Source organism: Tupaia chinensis, unplaced genomic scaffold, assembly GCF_000334495.1.
Source record: "Tupaia chinensis unplaced genomic scaffold, TupChi_1.0 Scaffold145519_1, whole genome shotgun sequence".
Taxonomy (NCBI): Eukaryota; Metazoa; Chordata; class Mammalia; order Scandentia; family Tupaiidae; genus Tupaia; species Tupaia belangeri.
Window position 1 is genome coordinate 224,350 of NW_006205376.1, and position 20,920 is coordinate 245,269.

The window sequence follows — 20,920 nt, forward strand, 5'->3', positions numbered from 1 at the left end:
TAGTTAAGGTGCTGGACTTCCATATGACCCATTATGGTTCTAGTCTAGACCTGGAGGCTTGCTTTCTCACTTTCTCTCTCTCTCTGGTGAACTAAAATAATAATGACGATGACTAAAATTAAGTAAATAATTCTTCAGTTAAAAAAAACACAGTCTGGTATAAAATTTAGACATCCTTGGGGGCCAGCAGGTGGCATGGTGGATAAGGCACTGGACTCCCACATGGCCTACCATGGTTCAAGTCCCGGACCCAGTGGCTTAAAAATTAGACCAGGCATGTGCGCACACGTGCCTAAAATCCAGGAGAATGGAGATCAAGGGATTGCAGTATGATCACCCTCCTGGGGGTAGATTTCTCACTTTCCCTTTCTCTGTTTCTCTCCAGCAAGTGCATATGCCGTATGGCAAAAACCTTAAAAAAAAAAAAAAAAAAGACATTCTCTCAAATCCCCATATTGTTAAACACAATTCACCATAAAAGTTACATATCCTAGGGGACGGCAGGTGGCGTGGTGGTTAAGGACGCTGGACTCCCACATGGCCGACCACAGTTCAAGTCCTGGACCTGGAGGCTTGCTCTCCCACTTTCCCTCTCTCTCTTTCTCTCTCGCTCTGTCCCTCTCTGGTCAAAATAAAAAAATGAAATAAATGAATGAATAAATAAATAATAAAATAATTATTTTTTTAAAAAGTTACATATCCTTCATTCAAAGAATCAACATTTATTAAGTGCTTTTGTGGACCAGGCCCTGTGGCAGTGATAAAATAGTAAGAGGGGCAGAGACGGTCCCTGCTCCAAGGGAGCTTCCATCCTGATAAGAATGACAGATGATTAAAAAAAGGCACAAACTATGTCTAAAGTGCAGGAAGTGTTAGGATAGGGCAAATACAGGAAAAAAAAGAAAAAGAAAGAAAGAAAGAAAAGAGCAGGAGGACATAAATTTTAAAAGAGGGTGCTGCAGGGGAAAAATGAAGTGTAAACTGAAACCTGAGGATGAGCACAGGTGTAAAAAAACTGAAGCTTCTAAGCAGACAGGACAACATATGCAAAAGCCCAGAAGAAATAATTTTGAGGCTTTGGGGAACTGAAACAAGGTCAGTGTAGATGGAGACAGAATGCAAAGTGGGGGGATGTGAGACAGAAGCCAGAGAAATAGCTGGTCAGAGAGGGCCTTGATGAGCCCTGTTAGAAGCTAATGAGCCTCTGAAGGGTTTTTAGCAGGAGGGGAACAGGATTAGGTGTGCTTGATAGCACTGAAGGGCAGTGGTTTTGAAGGGGGTTATAAGGCAGCAGCAGGAATTAGGGCCTTGGAAAGTGAGAGGCTGGAGGAGGAAGGTGAGAGAATCAGTGAGCCTCTCACTCCCCTGTGCACATTCTACTTGGTTTTATTTTGTAGAGTAGGGTTCTGCGTTAAATTTCAGGGTTCCCAGGCCAACAGGTGGCGTGGTGGTTAATGGTTTGAGTCCTGGACCTGGTGGCTTGAAAAACATGCCAAACGTGTGTGTGCACGCCTAAGATCTGGAAAGAAGTTTGGAGGAGGAACTGCAATGTGGCCATCCTTCCTGGACAGTGACTTCTCACTTTCCCTTTACCTGTCTCTCCCTGGAGAGTGCACACACCCTATAGCAAAAGCTTGAAAAAAAAGGAAAAGAAATAAAATTTTTAAGAAGTCTGGATTCCCACTTTTTAAAAACAAATAGGACTGGGGTCAGCAGATAGCATTGTGGTTAAGTTTCTGGTCTCCCACATGACCAACCATGGTTCAAGTCCTGGACCTGGTGGCTTGGTTTCTCACTTTCTTTCTCTCTCTCTGGTCAAATTAAAAAATAATAATGCTGAATAAAATTATTCTTTTTGTTTAAAAAAAGATAGGATCACTCGAACAAAATCGTCACTGAGTATGAAGGTGAGCGGTGCCCTGACTGCTCCTCAGAGCCACTTGAGGTCACTGTCCTTCATTCTTCCTAAAACCCTTCAGCTTTTGAGCCCATGTGATCAGATTAGACCACATTTTGGCTCTCTTTTCTCTCCACACTCATTTCCCACGCAATGTTCCCCATAATTTTAAATATACTCTGGCAAATTCCAAATTTACTATCTCATGACCTTGACTTTTAACTTAATAACTACTTGACATTCTCATCAAGATGCCTATTAGGTATCTTAAACTTATCATATTCAAAATTCAGGAGTCTTAATCTCTTCCTCCAAACCTGTTTCTCCTCATTGGCCTTTTCCATCCATCTAGTTTGCCCTTGGAGTCATCTTTGACTACTTTCTTTTACTCAACCCATTATCCAATTCGTCAGCAAATATTATTAGTTCTGCCTTCAAAAATACATTTAGAAATGAGTGCTGTATTTGCTCGTACCTCTCTAATCTAAGCCACCCGTTCTCATGCCTGGCCGACTGTAATGTCCTACTCACCAGTCTCTCTGCCTTTGCCCTTGTCTCCCATAATCTATTTCCCAGGTAGCAGGTAACATGCTCCTATAACAATATAAGTTAAATTTTGTTATTCTTTTCAAAACCCTACAACAGCCTCCTGTCTCACTAACAGCCAAAGTCCTAACAATAGCCTACAAGGCCCTGCGTGACCTGGCCTCAGCAGTCCCTCTGTCCTCCTCTCCCCCTACTCTTTAGCTGGCCTACTTTACTCCTGCGGCAATGGCGGGTGGTTGTTCTGTGAACACGCCTAGCACATTCCTGTCAAAACCTGCTATTCCTTCTTCTGGAAATGATTTCCCCCTAGATGTCCACAAGGCTCATTCCTGTGGCAGACTATATTTGTTTAAAAATGGCTCCAGGGAACCACAAGTTAGCGTAATGGCTATGTCGCTGGATTCCCACGTAGTCGAGCGCGGTTCATGTCCCGGACCCGGTGGCTTAAAACTCACGCCGGGCGCGTGTGCCCAAGATCCCGAGAGGAGAATGGAGGAGAAGGGATTGCGGCATGACCATCCCCCCTGGGGGGTGATTTCTCGCTTTCTGTCTCTATGTCTCTCTCTGTCTGTCTGGCGAGCGCACGCGCCCTACAGCCTATATTTGTTTAAAAATGGCTCCAACATTAATTTTAGTTCCACTGGTGCTTCCAGAACCTTGCTCCCATTAAGGGGTGGGGTCTACCACTCTCCCTGAACCTAGGCAGGCTGTTGAGTGTGTCCACTGCAGGGACTGGCAAATGTTTTCTGTGAAGAGTCCTGGGTTCATGTCCTATGGCCTCCTTGAATACACATATGCATGACCATGACCCTGGCTGGCTGAGACAGATGAAGCATGTTGTGAAGGCCCTGTTGGCTGTGCCTATGTTTCGGTCTCTCGTCCTCCCATGAAAGAAAAAAGAAATGTTTAAAAATATAATAAAGAATACCACGCATGGCACAATATACCATTTGGGGCCAAATAAACGGAGACAGATAGCAAGGACAAAAAGTAAAACCATGAAGCTCAGTGTTAGTGGACAAGTGAAAATGTCTTATATTTCACTATGACTTAGAAAGAACTAAGGTGTATGCACTTAATTCTTTTATATATGCTGACAAGAATTAAATTACCAAGTATATTTGGATACAATAAGACAGACTGAGGAAGGCTCATGAGTATCTAGATTTGCTAGAAAACTGCTAACTCCTAGTCTGGGGAATAACTGTGTAAGGAAAGACCACGACAAGATCTTCTCATACTTCTGCCTTCCAATTGAGGCTGTTTTCATCCTAAGGAACAAATCAATGTGTTTTTCTACTGCTCAGAAGAACAAAACTCAACTGGCACATTTACTATAGTCAATAAAGATTGCGGAAGGGATGACTGAATTACTCTTGCGCCAGGCTAAGCTCGATTTGTTTAGCATAATGTGTGACATATAAACATTTGCTGAATGAATAAATGAATGAACAAGAAAATAAACAAACAAAAAAAGGAGCAACAGCTAGAGGTACGAGACCAGATTTAGGTCTCTTGATCTAACCTCTACTTCTCTTCACATCAAGACGGCAATACAGAGACACAGTGACCACCAAAGTCAATATAAAGATTTAATTTAACTAATAGGCTTCCCTGACATCATAAACCACAAAAGTCACAGCTCTAATTGTTTTTTGAACAACTGCCAAATATTCCCTTTCGGGTTTGTAGCTTTCTTGAGCACACATTCAAACATTTACAGGAAAGGCTTGCCAAAAGTTGTGCTCAAAATTTAGAATGACTTTCTATGCTACAGATAACAGATGTAAGACTTTTTCTTAAATGCTCTTCCTACAAAAAAAAATAAAAATAAAAATTATATTTCTAATCTGGGAACCATGAACTGGAAAATGATACTACTTTTTCTTCTTCAAAAGTCAGAATTTATTGTAAGAACTGTCAGGAACTAAAATACACATAAAGTGACCAAAATAGAAGTTACAAAAAGGTACCAGGTACTAACAGAACCGAAGGGGAGCTGAGAGAATGCTGAGAGGGTAGTGGGTGGTGGTCAGGCATGGCTTCTCTGGGGAAATTATCTGCAAAATGAAAATCTGAAAGCTCAGTAACAACTCACTAGGTGGAAACCAGAGAGAGAGAGAGAGAGAAGTGAGAAAGCAAGCCACCAGGTCTGGGACTCAAACCATGATCGGCCATGTATGGCCCTAGAACCTCAATCACCACGCCACCTGCTGGCCCCTACCCTTTATTCTTTATTATTATCATTTTAGCTTTTGCTATAGGGCAGGGAGAGGCAGAGAGAGAGAAAGTGAGATACTACCTCCTGGGAGGAGGAGTGGTCACACCATAATCTCCTTTTCCCCACTGTCCTTTCAGGATTTGGGGCACATACACACACACACAAGTGAGCAGCATGATTTTTCAAGCTGCCAGGTCTGAGACTCAAACCACACAGCTGGTCATGTGGGATCTAGACTCCTTAACCTGCTGGTCCTTTCCTCTCTATTAAAAAAATATGTATCTATCGCCTTCTTCCTCCCATAGCAAAAGAGAAAGACAAGGCACAGCACCCAACAGAGTCTTCATAATGCGACCGACCCCAGCTTCAGCCAGCCCTGGGTGATGGGCACAAGTGTGTTCAGGAAGGTCTCTGGGCATGAACACAGAACCTTCTCATGTGGCTCAGCTTCACAGAGTTTTGTGTTCAAGGGTATTTCCAGCTCTCATTCCCTTTACTCTTTGTTCATCTCTCTTAAGTAAATAGTAAACGGCACACTTAGAACGCTATAAAGAGTTTTATAATTGTTATTACTCTTATATACTGAAATACAGCTTATCATGTTTCATTTTAGACAGATATACAAAATAAAAACCTGTTATTTTATATAATTTGCTTTAAAAAATATTGACCAAGCCAGCCTGTGGTGTGGTGTTTGGGGCAGCTGAACTGCACATGGCCGGCCACTCAGTTAAAGTCTTGGACCTGGTGGCTTAAGAAACATCCTGGGCATGTTGTGTCCATGCTCAAAATCCTGACAAGAGGGAGAAGTGGAGGAGAAGGGATTGGGTGTGACCACGCTCCGTGATGGGGGTTGAGGGAGGCTGCCTTCTCACTTTTTCCATGTCTCTGCGTCTCTCTCCAGAAAGTGTACATGTCCTCTTGCAAATTGAAAGGGGGGGAAAAAGACAAAACTAAAAACTAACAATAAAAATACAGAACTAATCTTACTTTCTTAAGAATTCTTAGATCGGGAACCAGCAGTTGGCGTAATGGCTATGTCGCTGGACTCCCACGTAGTCGACCGCGGTTCGCATCCCGGACCCGGTGGCTTAAAACTCACGCCGGGCATGTGTGCGTACGTGCCCAAGATCCCGGGAGGAGAATGGAGGAGAACGGATTGCGGCGTGACCATCCCCTCTGGGGGGTGATTTCTCGCTTTCTGTCTCTGCGTCTCTCTCTGTCTGTCTGGCGAGCGCACGCGCCCTACAGCGAAAATCTCTCCAAAAAAAGAATTCTTAGATCCAGCTCAGCAGGTAAACACTGCATTGGGTGCTGGATCCTATATGGCTGACCATGGTTTGAGTCCCAGCTCCAGCAGCTTGGAAAATATGCTGGGCTGTGTATGAGTGTACGTACACACACCCCCAGAATCCTATGTGACGGAGAAATAGGAGGGAAGATTGTGGCATGACCATGCCCTACTCTGGGGCACTTTCTCTCTCTCTCATAAGCATACACACTCCGACAATAAGAAAGGGAAAAGGGAAGGAAGGAATCCTAGCTCTAATATTCTCTTACGATTTATTTACTAAAATGTTATACAGAGAGTCACAGACACCGGGATGCAGATGACCTCAAAGAGATCTGAATGTGGGACTGGTGGGGAGAAGGCAGGGGAACTGCAGCACTATTTGCAATGTTTTGTTCTGTTTAAAATGAAAGGTACAGATCCAAAGTACATTTGTCATTGCTGACAGATACTAGTTCTGGGTGGTGAGAGATGATTGCTGTATTGTTCTGTTTTATGATACTTCCATTTTTTTTCCCTAAAAGTCTCTGAAGCAGCAACTGAGACATAAAATGAATTAAATCAGAAATGATTTCAGCTGTCACTTTCATTTATTTTCTATTATTTTGCACTACACTCATACACATGATATTTTTTATTTAACCAAGTTCACTGCTTTGGGTAATTTATGTGTGAAACGAGTGACCTTTACTCAAAGCATCACCGCTGCTTGTTAGAGGAATGACTGATACTGCAGAAGGTGATGAGTCACTGGAGTGAGATTTCACTAAAGGCAAGACAAAGCTTTCTGCCTTTAGGTAGGAATAAATTATAGCTTCATACAAATGCACTTACTAATAAATCAAAGAGGAAATTAAGGGCAGTAAATCTATGACCCAAATGCAGACTAGTTTAATGGGATGCTTTTCAGAGATTTTCAAGGAGTGGCAGTAAATCCTTTTAGATTTGCAGCGAAATCCAAAATGCAATGTGGTGCTTAACCATCAGAACACAAGCCTTTGTATTTATTCTTCAGAGAGAATCTTTTTCTGCTTACATAAACCTCAGAGACAAGAGGTAAAGAGAATACTGAAGATTAAGAAAACTGACAATTACATTAAACATGAATGTTTTGCAAATAGAGGCAAAAGCTACTATGGCTATATTAATTCATTCAGATGATTAAAAGAAATAAAACACCGAATATGGCATTTTGTTCCAAAAAACTGTAGATTCGTATTTTTCTAAGAAGCTACTTTTGGATACCATCCTGACTTCTTATAGAATAATTCTGAAATACCTTACTAATTTAAGAAGTTTGAGTGTTAGAGGGGCAAGCTGGTGGCGTAGTGGTTAAGGGCGCTAGACTCCCACATGGCCAACCACGCATGGTTCAAGTCCTTGACTTGGTGGCTTGCTTTCTCATTCCCGCCCCCAACTCTGTCCCTCTCTGGTCAAATTAAAATAAATAAATAAACAAAATAAAGTTAAATCATTCTTTAAAAAAAAATGAAATATTAGAATCTATTCACATTCATTTAAAAATTATTATTTAATTACATTTGTTATTGTTATTTATTTTTAATTTGGCCAGACAGAGAGAAAGGGAAAGTAGGAAAGCAAGGGGCTAGGTCTGGAACGCACAACCACAGTCGGCCATGTGGGAATCTTGCACCCTTAATTACATGCCACCTGCTGACCCCTCTATTCTTATCCATTTTTCCATTGCTTCATTTAGACGCTCTTTTCTTTAATAACTTTCTATTAAATTGCTGGTTCAGGCAGCTGATAATTATTTTTTGTCACTGCTATTTGTTGACTATTTTAGTCAGAAGCTGTCTGGGCTCCACCCGTTGCATCAAGATAACTGACCGTTGTGTGTTCTGCCCAGTATCTATAGCATTGTCTCTACCAAACATCATGCTAGGCATGCACTGTATTAACTTCCAGCTAAATAGCATGTATGATTATTCTGGCATTGAGTAAGAGTTCAGGAAAAGAAAATACACTGTACTCTGTAAAGAATTAAAGTTGAAGGGTCACATGCTTTTTAAAATTTTTAATTTATTATTATGTTATTATTTAACCAGAGAGAGAAAAGGAAAGTAAGACAGCAAGCTATCAGGTCCAGCAGTCAAACCACAGTCGGCCATGTAAGAGTCCAGCACTTTAACCACCACACAATCTGCTGGCCCTGAAGGACTAAGTGCTTTAGAAATTTGTTCTTACAAAAAGCATTATCCTGTTCCCTCTTTGGAGCAAGCCCAAACTAGAAACCAGTTTCTGTAGTACAGAAATGCCAATAAAGGGTCCAGGGTGTGACCCCATTTCGCTCCTGGTGCAGATCAGAACGAAACACACAGCCTTCTACTGGGGAGGCAGCATGGCACGTGGGGAAAAAGAGGGAGCTAGGGAGTGGAAAGGATTTGGATTCAACCTCTGAGCCTCACTGTGTAACTTTGGGCGAGTTACTTAACCACCATGAAATAAGCATGTACGTGAAAATACTACAGATGAGGTACCTGGCAGAATCCACTAACACTATCTTCCTCTCTTTAGGGTGTCAGGTCATGATGTGGTCGTCCGTGTTTTTTGATTCCACCTCTAAATTACTAAAACATCTATCACACTATCTCAGTCCACACTAATCGCTTCTGAGGATACTGTGCCTAATCTCTAATTTGCTCACTTTGGAGTCCCCTAAATTATGTAATCTTAAATTGATTAAGGCCCAAAATATTATCTAGGCTGCCATGCAGAACACCTCCTAAGAATGATCTGAAAATCATGACCTACTTTATTTCTAAGAATCTCTACAGGAGACTTTTAATACCCACTGGTAACTCATTATATTGATTCAGATTCTGCACAAACTCCTACTAATGTCTAAATGATGCATTATGTTCCTTTCCACCTTTACGCTGGCTATGAAAATGACAAATTACGGGCCCATCATACAACAGTCTTCGATTTACGAAAACTGCAACCACACTCCTACCATATAAGGCAAAGTAATACCACTGTTCATCAAAGCATCTGTTTTAATTAATACAAACCCACAACCCAGCTTAATAGTAGGAAAATAAAACGGTCTCTGAGCGTTTGTGGTATACACTTGGGAGCTGTGAGAGTCCTATGTGAGTAACTTAACATCTCTGAGCTTCAGTTTCCACATCTACAAATGGAGGATGGTGTTACATTATTTACAGAATTATTTCAAAAATGAAATTGAATAATGTAGACATTCAAAATAGCATCACTATCATGTTAATGAAATCAAAGGAGGGCTAACAGCTAAGGAGAAGGAAAGGAAAACATATACCATGTTCACTGCATCTTGGTCAAAAGGGTTCCATTCTATGTTCTGAGGATAGTGGGCCAGAACTTTGGACTTGAATGTTCTTCTCAATGGACTCTGGTCAAAGTTTTCACCTACAACAAATAATAATAGGTTAAGATCTAGAACTTTTTCAAAAGCATGTTAAATTTTTAGATTTATCTTATTGACATATTTATTGATAATGTTGAAATCTGATTCAATTTTTTTCCTCAAAGAGTCTGAGTCATAAAATTCCCAAGGGACAAATAAAAAACTATTAATAAGATAAATATACATTTAAAAACTTTAGGATCTGAATTTTACAATTGTAGCTAGACAACTGATACTGAAAATCAAGATATGTTAATATAACTGTATGGATGTAACTTAATCATTGTCCTCATTTCAGTTTGTGATGATTAAAAAATCTATACAGAAATACTTTATTCACTAAAGAAACATTTTAAATTAAGTTAATTATGCTTTTTATGATCCTAAAATTTTATACATAGATAAGATCGATGCTGTAAGGTTCAAAGGAGGCAATTTTGTCTGAGTTACCACAAAAATTCCTGATAAATGTGACTGCATATCCGGGCTCTTAAGTAACAGACTTAACAGAATTTAAAACATAATTGCTAAACTGTCTAGTTTTGCAGACAGAACACATTAAACATCTTTTAAAAGAAAAGAACTTTTAGCCTTTTACAAGATGTAAGCAATTCCAAACCAAATTCATCGCTTGTCAAAATTCTGGGAAGATTCTGGAAAAACTCTGGCTCATATTTTATTATACATATAAGAAAATTCAAAAGCCATCAGATCAGTTCTTCATTTCCTTGACCAAATTAATTTCCATAAGCTTGTTATTTTCAAATGCTTTAATTTCATAAAATTTTTAATGTGGATGGATCTTAAATTTCCAGCGTCAAAATTTGGGACTGATGAATTAGAGCAATTTGGGGCAATTTCATTCTGTCTCCTATATTTCTACTTTTTAAGTTCTAATTAAGTGTAAAACATTAACTGTTACAGCAAAAGATAAATGCCGCTTACCAGTACAATTAAAAATATCACAAAGCAATTTGACTTATGAGTCACACTTCAACATCTTGTTAGACTCAGTTTCCATTTTGGGTAAAAATATGAAAAGATAGATACTAAAACACCTTTGAGTGTAAAATTTAACAGGTCACAGAAGGAGGGAAAAGTCACACTCTAAAATCGAGACTGCAATATGAAACACACAGAAGCTTTTTTGAATAAGGGCACAGAACTTAAATATATTTGATAAGGCAAATAAACTGCTGTTTCTAATCAAAGTCCTTGGCTAATGATCTTTTCCTCTATATTCCTCTGATTTATTTAGGTAATGACTTCATCTCTGTATCTTTCTATCAATACCACACACTTCCATTTTCTAAGAGATGAGAGCTTTCACCACTAAAACAGAAATGGTCAGGGCATCTTTCAGGAGTGTCTGTCGTATTCTGCGCTGCTCTCCCAGAGTCAATGTTTTCAGGGAAACATGAAACCGTCTATGAGAGTCCATGTGGCTGAAGAACAGTCAGAGTTCAAAATGGCTGACTGCAGGGTAGATGACATCTTTAAGATGATGTTACATTTTCATGAAAACACTAAGAGAATTTTTAGATTATTCATTTCTTTTCCTTTTCTTAAAGATGAGGTTTCGCCATGTCACCATCCTACTCCTTGAGCGTCCCAACTGGGACTAGATACACGCCACTGCACTGGGCCTTTGGGCTGGCAATTGAACTTAAACCTCCCATGTGGACAGAGCCTGTGGAGCCCACAGCCTTAGCAGTATGCACCACTGCAGCTGGGCCCACTAACGTTGTTATACAGAGGAGTAAGTCTGTTTTCCACTTCACTGCAGGTCTGAGAGGGGAAAAAAATCTCCTTCTGGTTCTAAAAGTCTGTGCTGCTGATGACTACTAACACAGCAGCAGGGTAAGCTCAGATAACATACAGGGTAAGAAACCCTCTACTCCGGGACCAGCAGTTGACATAATGGCTATGTTGCTGGACTCCCATGTAGTCAACGATGGTTCGAGTTCCGGACCCGGTGGCTTAACTCATGCCAGGAGCGTGTGCATGCGTGCCCAAGATCCCAAGAGGAGAATGGAGGAGAAGGGGTTGCATCATGGCCATGACCTGGGGGGTGATTTCTCGCTTTCTGTCTCTCTGTCTCTGTCTTTCTAGCGAGCACATACACCCTATAGAAAAACCTCTAAAAAGAAAGAAAAAAGAAACTTTCTCCTTCACCTGCCACCAAAGACTGGAAATACTTATTTTTATTATTCATAATATAAGTAAAATACAAAATCCTGAGAAGCAGTAAAAATAGCATATAACCCAGGAATCAAATCCCACTACACTTACCTTTTAATGAATTCCTGCCTGTGTATGGTTAAAACAGTAGCATTACCTTCATTCATATATCAAGCTACTAATGGGGCAGGAGATAAATCAGAAGTCATGACAGTGCCATTCTCAATGATTGTGCTGTTTAAGGAGCAACCACACCCTCCTGAGGCATAATGAATCAACCAGAGAGAAGAAAGGGACCTCTGGAGAGAAAGAATCCCATAGAAACAAACAAGCAAACAAAGAAACCCCAAACAGTAACACAAACCTAACAAAAGGAAAATAAAACCACCACCATCATTACCACCACCATCATCACCACCATCACTAACACCATCACCAACACCATCATCACCACCATCACCACCACCATCACCACCACCATCACCAACACCATCACCACCATCACCACCACCATCACCACCACCATCACCACCATCACCACCATCACCAACACCATCATCACCACCACCACCACTACCACCTCTTGTTAAGAATAAAAGGGGGAGGGCATTAGAAAAGATTTCTGCTATGTACACAGCTGTCTTGGCAAATATTTTTGAAGAAATTAGGGGAAGAACTCACTATTTAGAAATTCGGATGTCACTGTGGAAGATTTAAAAATGAACAGATATAGCTATCCTATTAGTACCAGCCAAAGGAGAAAATCTTGGAGATGCCCTTTGGGAAGGGAGCTGGGAGAAAAATCTACTATTCATTTTGAATGCATGTTTTTAAAACTGAACTTATCAATAGAATTTACTGCTAGGACGAAGTAGGAGAAATGGCCAGGCCTTAAGAATTTGGACTCATGGGAAACAGAAATGATACATTAGCATCCCTTACTTAAGTTAAATTTTACCTTTTAAATAATATCCTGTAACATATAAGGATTATACATTTGTAACAACACTAATATCACTGCTATAACTACATATAGACTTAATTCCAAGCAATATTGCCAAGTAACCTCCGACTGAATTTAGGCTGCTGTAAAGCCTTTCATCCTCTGAAAGCAAGGAATACCTGCCAAGAGAGCTTAAAGACCAGTGAATACAGTTCTCAAGGCTTGAAGCAAATGAGGTCATTATGAAAATTCAGATGCAGATGAAAGAATGCAAATACAAAATAATACCTATAGTGTGTCCCAGCAAAACTGAATAAAGAAACATTTACAATGGGCTTAGGATAAATTAAAATAATGACTTCCAACACCTTATCCTTTCTTTAATTTTTATTTTTACCTGAAGTCGTATTTGCAGCATCTTGGCTCCTGCCATGACGATCTGCTTCTAGCCATTGGTACAAAACTACATAATGTAACAGAAACAAAAAGGCTTTATGAACAAAGAAACAAAAACAAATGAACAAAGAAGCAAAAATGACTTTGAAGAATGGAAAATGAGAATAAAAATTTAAACAAAAGTAATTAAATATGAGACTTAACATCAACAGAGTATAGTTAACACACAACGGAAAGTAGCTTCTAAACTATTAGCAATAAGAAAGTAAAGAGAGTAGGTCGTTATATTTTAATGTAATAAGTGAAATGCCATTTAAACACCTATGAACAGTTATTTGTATGAGAAAAACACAAATACTCTTTTTTTATTGTTATAGGATGTGGGCACTTGCAGGAAAGGGGGAGAGAGAGAGAGAGAGAGAGAGAAAGGAAGGAAGGAGATAACCCCCCTGCGGGGAGGCGATGACCACACCACAATCCCTCCTCTACGCTCCTCCTGGGATTTGGAGTTTGCTCACACACTTGCCCAGCATCTTTTCAAGCTGCCAACTCCAGGATTCAAACTATGGGATCCAGCACCTTAATCATCATGCCACCTGCTGGCCCAAAGCACAAATATTCTTGTTATTTTTTTAAGAATGATTTAATTTTAGGACCATCAGTTGGTGTAATGGCTATGTCGCTGGACTCCCACGTAGTTGACCATGGTTCGAGTCCTGGAACTCGTGGCTTAAACTCACGCCAGACATGTGCGCGCCCAAGATCCCAAGAGGAGAATGGAGGAGAAGGGACTGTGGTGTGGTCATCCCCTCTGGGGAGGGTGTGTGTGTGATATCTCGCTTTTTGCCTCTCTGTGTCTTTCTGGCAAGCACATGTGCCCTATAGCAAAAAAAAAAAAAAAAAAAAAGATTTAATTTCATGTATTATTATTATTTTCAAATTTGCTATAAGGCACGTGCACTCACCAGAGAGAAACACAAAGAGAGAGAGAAGGAGAGAAAGCAAGCAAGCCAGCAAGCTGCCAGGTCTGGGACTTGAACCATGGTGGACCATATGGGAGTCCAATGCCTTAACCACTATATTTCCTGCTGGGCCCTAAGCAAAAGTATTCTTAATGCTAATCTGAAGAGAAATCTCTGGAGAAAGTTAGTATTTCCATAGTCAGATATTAAAAAGTATAAAATAAGACAAAATGATCACCTTCAAAATGATATCTCAACCACTGCATACCTATTAAAATGGCTTATGTCCCAAACACTGATTATATTAAATGCTGTCAAGGATATGAGAGACAGAACTCCTATTTATTTATTTTCTTTTTTTTTTTCTCTTTACAAATTATTTTATTGAGACCAGCAGATGGCGTAATGGCTATGTCACCGGACTCCCATGTAGCCATGGTTCGAGTCCCAGACCCAGTGGCTTAAACTCACGCCTGGTGTGTGTGCATGCATGCCCAAGATCCCGAGAGGAGAATGGAGGAGAAGGGATTGCAGCGTGGCCACCCTCCCTGGGGAGTGATTTCTCACTTTCTGTCTCTGTCTGTCTCTGTCTTCCTGGTGAGCACATGCACACTATAGCAAAAACCTCCCCCACCAAAAAAAAGAATTATTTTATTTAACTTTATTCATTCATTCATTCATTCATTCATTTAGAGGAACAGAGCAAGAGAGAGGGAAAGTGAGAAAGCAAGCTGCAAGGTCTAGAACTCAAACAGTGATTGGCCACATGGAAGTCCAATGCCCTCAGCCACTGTGCAACCTGCAGGCCCCAGAACTCTTATTTACTGCTGGAGGGAATGCAGAATGGTATAGCCATTTGAGAAGACAACTTGTCAATTTCTTAAAAGGTCAAGCCACAGTCCTATCATATAATCCTACAGTCCCAGTCTATTCATGAGAAAAACATGAAATCAATTTCAGGAGGAGCCACCTACAATACATCTGATAAGTACATATCAAAACTGTCAAAGGCATCAAAAACAACAGAAGTCTAGGAAATGGTCATAGCTAAGAGGAGCCCAGGGGACGTGACAATTGACTGCACTGAAATAGCATATTCAATGGGATCCTCTGACAGAATACAAACATTGGGTAAAAACTAAGGCAATCTGAATAAACACCTCAGCTTACAATGCATCAATATTGATTCATTAACTGTAACAAATGTACCATACTATGTAGTATATTAATGGCACACAGGTGCGTGCGCTCGCGCTCACTCTCTCTCTCTCTCTCTCTCTCTCTCTCACACACACACACACACACACACACACACCTGGCATGATTTTCAAGCTGCCAGGTCTAGGACTCGATCTGCATAGCCAGCTGTGTGGGATCCATCTGCCTTAACCTCCATGCCGGCTGCTAGCCCATTTATCTAATACTTTTTTAAAGTTTTAAAACTGTATTTCTTCCATGAACAGAGAGAGAAAGAGACAGACAGTACCCCAAATAGGATCTTGACTCCACAATCCACCCCCAGCCTCAATCATTCCCAGACCATGAGCACATGTGCACCCAGCAGATTCAGGAAGTGAACTCGAAACCTTCCTATGTAGACCAAGCCTCCTAGAATAATATTGTTTCCCCTCTGTGACAGCTAGGAGTAAGCATTTAGATATACGAGTTTAAAATTCAGGGGGAAAGTGAAAAATCTGGGATCAATATAAAATAGATGGTATTTAATGCCACAACTACTAGGTTGGAAAAGTCATGATGTATTTTTCTATGTTTTATGTCATGTCTTTCCCAAGGACCCAACAGACAAGATCATCTAGGAAGTGAATGTAGATGAAGTTAGGAAGATAGGAGAGCCATGGAGGGAACTCACGGAAACGTTGAGAGGTGGAGAAGAAGATGAGACACCAGCAAAAAGATCAGTGAGAAAAAAGAAGCTAGCGGGGTAAGAAAAAATTCTGCGGCGTGTGGCATCATGGGAGTCAAGCAGAGAAAATGCCACAGAGAGACCGGGCCACACAGGAGTCTCTGGTGACCTTCACAAGAGGGATGTCTGTGGAATGGCAGGAGTGAAAGCCTGCCTGAAGAGTGGAAAGAGAAGTAGAGGCATCGAAAATAAGTAACTGTTCTGAAGAGCTTTGCTGTAAAGATGAAAAGAAAAAATGGGGACCAGCGGATGGCATGGTGGTTACATCACTGGAATCCCATATAGTCAACTGCAGTTCAAATCCTGGACCCGGTGGCTTAAAACTCACGCCAGTCGCATGTGCATGCCTGCCCAAAATCCCGAGAGGAGAATGGAAGAGGACTGTGGTGTGGTCATCCCTCAGGGGGTGACTCCTGTCTCTCTGTCTCATTCTGTCTCTCCAGTGATCACAAGCACCCTATAGTAAACATCTTTCTCTACAAAAAAAAAAAGAAAAAATGGTTAATACTGAAGGAACATATGTGGTTACGGGAAGGGTTTTTATTTTGGTTTTAAAGATATGCAATGAAGCTGGCCTAATATCCTAACAGTTGAGGGAGCTGATCCCACATGGTCAACTAATCAGTTCAAATCTCAGCCCTGGTTGCTTGAAAAATATCCCAGGCGTGTTTGAGTAAGTGCCAAAAATCCTGACAGGATGGAGAAATTGAGGAGACAGGATTGTGGTATGACCACTTCCCAGTAGGGTGTACTTTCTCCTTCTTCCTCCATCTGGTGAGCACACACACCCTCTGGCAATTAAAAAAAATAGAGCGAGGCACCGTGAACTCACGCACGGAACATTACAGTGTGCCTACGCTGGGCCAGGCAGTGACTGACTCTTGGGGGATGACTGTACAGCACGGACAAAGCCCTGAGTTCGCTCACCCTCCTAGCTGGCCTTCCGAACTCTCCCACGCAGAGAGCTGGCTGCTCACTCTGCACTGCAGGTGCTGATCCCTGCTGTACTGCTCAGGTACCGCGCTTCTGTCCCCAGCACACAACTCTCCCCCTTTGTCCTTGAAGGCCTTTGCACATGACCCTGACATTCTCTCTACTGGATCTTTTCTCCCTACAGTACTCCTGAAACAGCCCCAGAGTATTCCCCAGTGAGCTTAGGACCCGTGCACAACGATCCCTAGGTCTGTACCTGGGACAGGGTCTGCAAGTCCTCACTAGCATCCGTGCTCTCTCCTTCCCAGCGCCCTTGCTTCTGGACAGGGGCCAGATACCCAGTTCTTGCCAGTGAAATGTGAGCTTGAGTGATGTGTGTCACTCCAGCGTGAGCCACAAGATCTGCCTTTCCTCTGTCATCCATCAGCTAAATGCAAATGCAAATGAGGACTCAGAAAACGGGCTGGTCACAAGATAGAAGCAAGCTGGGTCAACACACGCTCTGCAAAGGAGAGTCTCTGCACCCTTGGCCTACATTAGACTCCACGTGAGTGAGAAATAAACTCTTATTATCTCATCATTGATAGTGTGGGGCTGTTATTACAGCAATGACCTATTTATGTGTTTATTAGCCCGAGTTATTATTTTTTATTATAGTTTATTTATTTCTTCCATGAATGAGAGAGATGGAGACAGAGAGATCCGCTGCTCCCCAAAATGGGGATCTTGATACCACGACCACTCCCTGCATTAGCCAGCCCTGGCCCACGGGCATAAACCTGTCTCATGTACTCAGGAAGGTCTTTGGTAAAACTAAAAAACAGAAACAGAAAATCTTAACAAAGAGTCGAGGGTCTAGAATTCTCTGAGAGTGAGGAATAAAAACAGTCTTTGCTTCTGACCCACGTTGGTCACACCACCTCCTTCCTTCTTCATTTCTTCACCGACCCAGTGGGCATTCAGGAGTGTGGTGTTTAGTTCTCACGTATTCATTTGTATGTTTTCCACAGTTCCTCTTATTGTTGATTTCTAGTTTTATTCCGTTGTGGTCAGAAAAGATACTTGATATAATTTTTATTTTTAAAAAAAGTGTTGAGACTTGTATTGTGGCCTAACGCATGCTCTATCTTGAAGAATGTTTCATGTGCTGATAAGCACTACCATTTTTCTAATAAAGTATGACACAAGCAGAGGCAGGTCGTGTTGTAGTGGTAACGCTCTGGGTCCCCCAATGGGAAAGGTCTTAGGTTTGTGCCCCAGGCTGTCCCTAAACATGCTGGCTGGGTGTGTGTGTGTGTGTGTGTGTGTGCACGTGTGCATGCAAACCTATGATCTGGGCCAGCTGACAATGGGGTGATTCATGGCATGAAGACCCTGTTGAAGGTGTCTTTCTGTCTCTTGCAGAAATAAACTTTAAAAAAAAAGGGGGGGGGAATTTAATTAAAAAATATTTACTAGAGGGCGTGTGTACTTGTGGTGGGGATAAGGGAAGAGCAAGGAAAACTGAGGAAACAGCCCCCACGGGAGATGGTCATACTACAGTCTGTTCTCCCTTCTCCTTTCAGGGTTCTGGGCTTGCATGCACAAGCACCAGGGGTGTTTCTGGAGCTCCAGGGTGCAGGACTCGAGTCATACAGTCAGCCAATGTGGAATCCAGCCTCCTTGAAAGCCACACTAACAGCTCTTCTCCCAAAAAAGTTAAAAAAAAAAAAAAAAAAAAAAACTTTTTAAAAGCCTCTGGGGCCAGCTCTGTGGCACAGTGGGAATGTGCTGTTCCTAAGAGGCTGGATCCCACATGGTGACTGAGGTTTGAATCCCCAGTCAGTCTGAAACACATCAAGCATGTGCACGGGTAGCGAGGATCTAACGAGCTATACGACAAGTGGAAGGGTTTGTGGTGGGACCAGACACTACGGAAGGTGTTTCTCTCCCTCTTTCTCATTCTAATGTGCACATGCATGCACTGTATTGCGAATAAAAGAAAAAAAAACTAAAAAAGTCACTGAAGTATTGTAACTGAATCTCTAAGAGAGAAGGGTTCATAATTTTTAAATTAATACTCGAAACAAGTGCAATGTTTTCACCAGTGCTTAGTCAATTGTTTTTGCTCTTCTTCTTTTTAATTGTCGGAAGGCACACTCAGAAAGAGAGGAGGCACCCCCTCATGGAGTACAGTCGCTCTGTAATCCTTTTTCATCTCCCTCCACCCCGGCAGGATTTGAGGCATGCATGCACACTGACCTGGCACGTACACCAAGATGCTGGTGTCGGGACTCACCATGACTGGCCATGTGGGATCTGGCTCCTGATGCACTGTGCTAAGTCACTGTGCTATGAGGCTACACTGGTTTTTGTGATCCTGAAAACTATTTAAATAATATCTAAATAATAATTGTAGCCAAGAAAACAAGGTTCTAGCTCTGGTTGAAAACACTTGCCAACCAGCCTGAGGCAAATCACAATTACTTTAAACAAAAGTTTTCTCATATAAAAAAATACAGATTGTTTTATTTCTGTAACAACGCATTATTGTTATTCAGTATCTACTGTCTATGAGAATCACTTATACATTGTATTTCTGGGAAAACATATTAATATAATTACTCATGCTCTATTTTATCATAGACTATAAGGTAAATCTTCCCCTACTGCTAAATAACATATTCTCTGTCAAAGAGACATCAAGAGAGCTGTGCTTTGCTTTGAGAACCAAAATAAATTTCCTCCTATTAAAATATTTATAGCTGACAAGTAACCCAGAGCTAGAGTTTTAAGATAACTTAGACCGAAACTCTTCTGCATGATTCAAAGGAGCGGGAGCGGAGCAGCCACCCGCTCGGAGCCACTACTTCCATTCACTCCTGTCTGTGGCCAATAACCACCTCCCAAACGTACAAGTCATTAAGTGTGGCTTATACAGTGATATTAGCTGACTTATATAAGAATACCACTTTCTTCATTTTACCCTCTTCCGAGGAGAAAAAAGGCTTACCTAAGAAATCAGTAACATTCTCTAAAGGAAAGACGTTAAGTAGCAAGGAGGGAGGGGGAGCACATTTATTTTCCTAATGTAAACTATTCCATTATATCCTGCTTCACCATCTATGAAAATGTTTTTTTAAGAATTATTTAATCTTATTTATTCATTTACTTATTTTAATTTGACCAGAGAGAGACAGAGAGAAAGTAAGAAAAGTAATCCACCAGGTCCAGGATTCAAACTGTGGTTGGCCTTGCAGGAATTCCAGCGCCTTAACCACCAAGCTACCTGCTGGCCCCTCTATGAAAATATTCTAACAGGAGCAAATAGGGGGGCAAATGCTAGTAAAAGATACACTGAGAAAGAAAATTTTCCTGGAAGAATCAGAAACACTCCTACTCTAACAATCATTTAATTAATTGAAGATGTTGGTAACAGATAACAATCAATTAATTAATTGAAGATGTTGGTAACAGAATGGCTCAGCTGATGGGATTTTTGCTAAGGAGTAATGGTCTCTGTGTTTCTCTACGCATCCGAAAGCCTTCAAGCCCCACCCCCCAAACACACACACCCCCGCCCATGTTAGCTACAATGCGAGACTCAGGTCTTAAAATGGTGCGGAGAAATCACACGGACCTGTGCAATCACGCTTCACTACAGCAGGAGGGTAAAAAGTGACCCACAGGAGTAACTGGGACGTTCCCATTTTCACAAGAGACTATGGTTTGCAAAGCTACTGTCTAACATATTTTTAAAAGAAAAAGTCACATCATCTTTGATGAGGAAAGAAGTTATCTAAAACCACTTTCTAAAATTTTCCAAATTAAGCTAAACCACCAAGAAGGCTAAGAATGGGGTGAGCAGGATTTTCCTCTTCAGTATGAGAGGAAGTCTTCCTTCCTCCTCCCGTAAGAAAAACGCTAAGGAAAATCCTCAAGATGATCTCCAGCTCTGAGCTCCAACTCCAGGTCCTCACTATCGACTGAGAATCTGCACTTGGCTGTTTCCTGGCAGTCTGAAGTTTAATGCTTCCAAATCTGAGCTCATCTTTGCCCTCAAAGCATTTCCTCTGTTAACAGTGCCACAATTCGTGTACCAATAGTTTTTCAGTGTGACCATCTACTTATTCAACCTTGGAACAAGGTTAATTTAATATAAAAACAATTCTATCAAGAAGGGATTCAGGGGCCAGCAGGTCACATGGTGGTTAAGGGCAGTGGACTCCCACGTGGCC

At 41.3% G+C, this 20,920-nt stretch overlaps 1 protein-coding gene across 1 annotated transcript in view; it reads right to left on the bottom strand.

The window, feature by feature from the left end:
• The window catches only part of DENND5B (DENN domain containing 5B), a 138,091-nt gene that overhangs the window by 115,776 nt on the left and 1,395 nt on the right, over positions 1-20,920 (bottom strand). The window contains exons 3-7 of the mRNA XM_027768116.1: positions 20,663-20,755; positions 16,960-17,130; positions 15,864-15,984; positions 12,886-12,951; positions 9,257-9,366 (exon numbers count right to left, since the gene is read on the bottom strand). Coding sequence (XP_027623917.1) covers positions 9,257-9,366; positions 12,886-12,951; positions 15,864-15,984; positions 16,960-17,130; positions 20,663-20,755 — 561 coding nt within the window. The remainder of the gene's footprint in view (positions 1-9,256; positions 9,367-12,885; positions 12,952-15,863; positions 15,985-16,959; positions 17,131-20,662; positions 20,756-20,920) is intronic.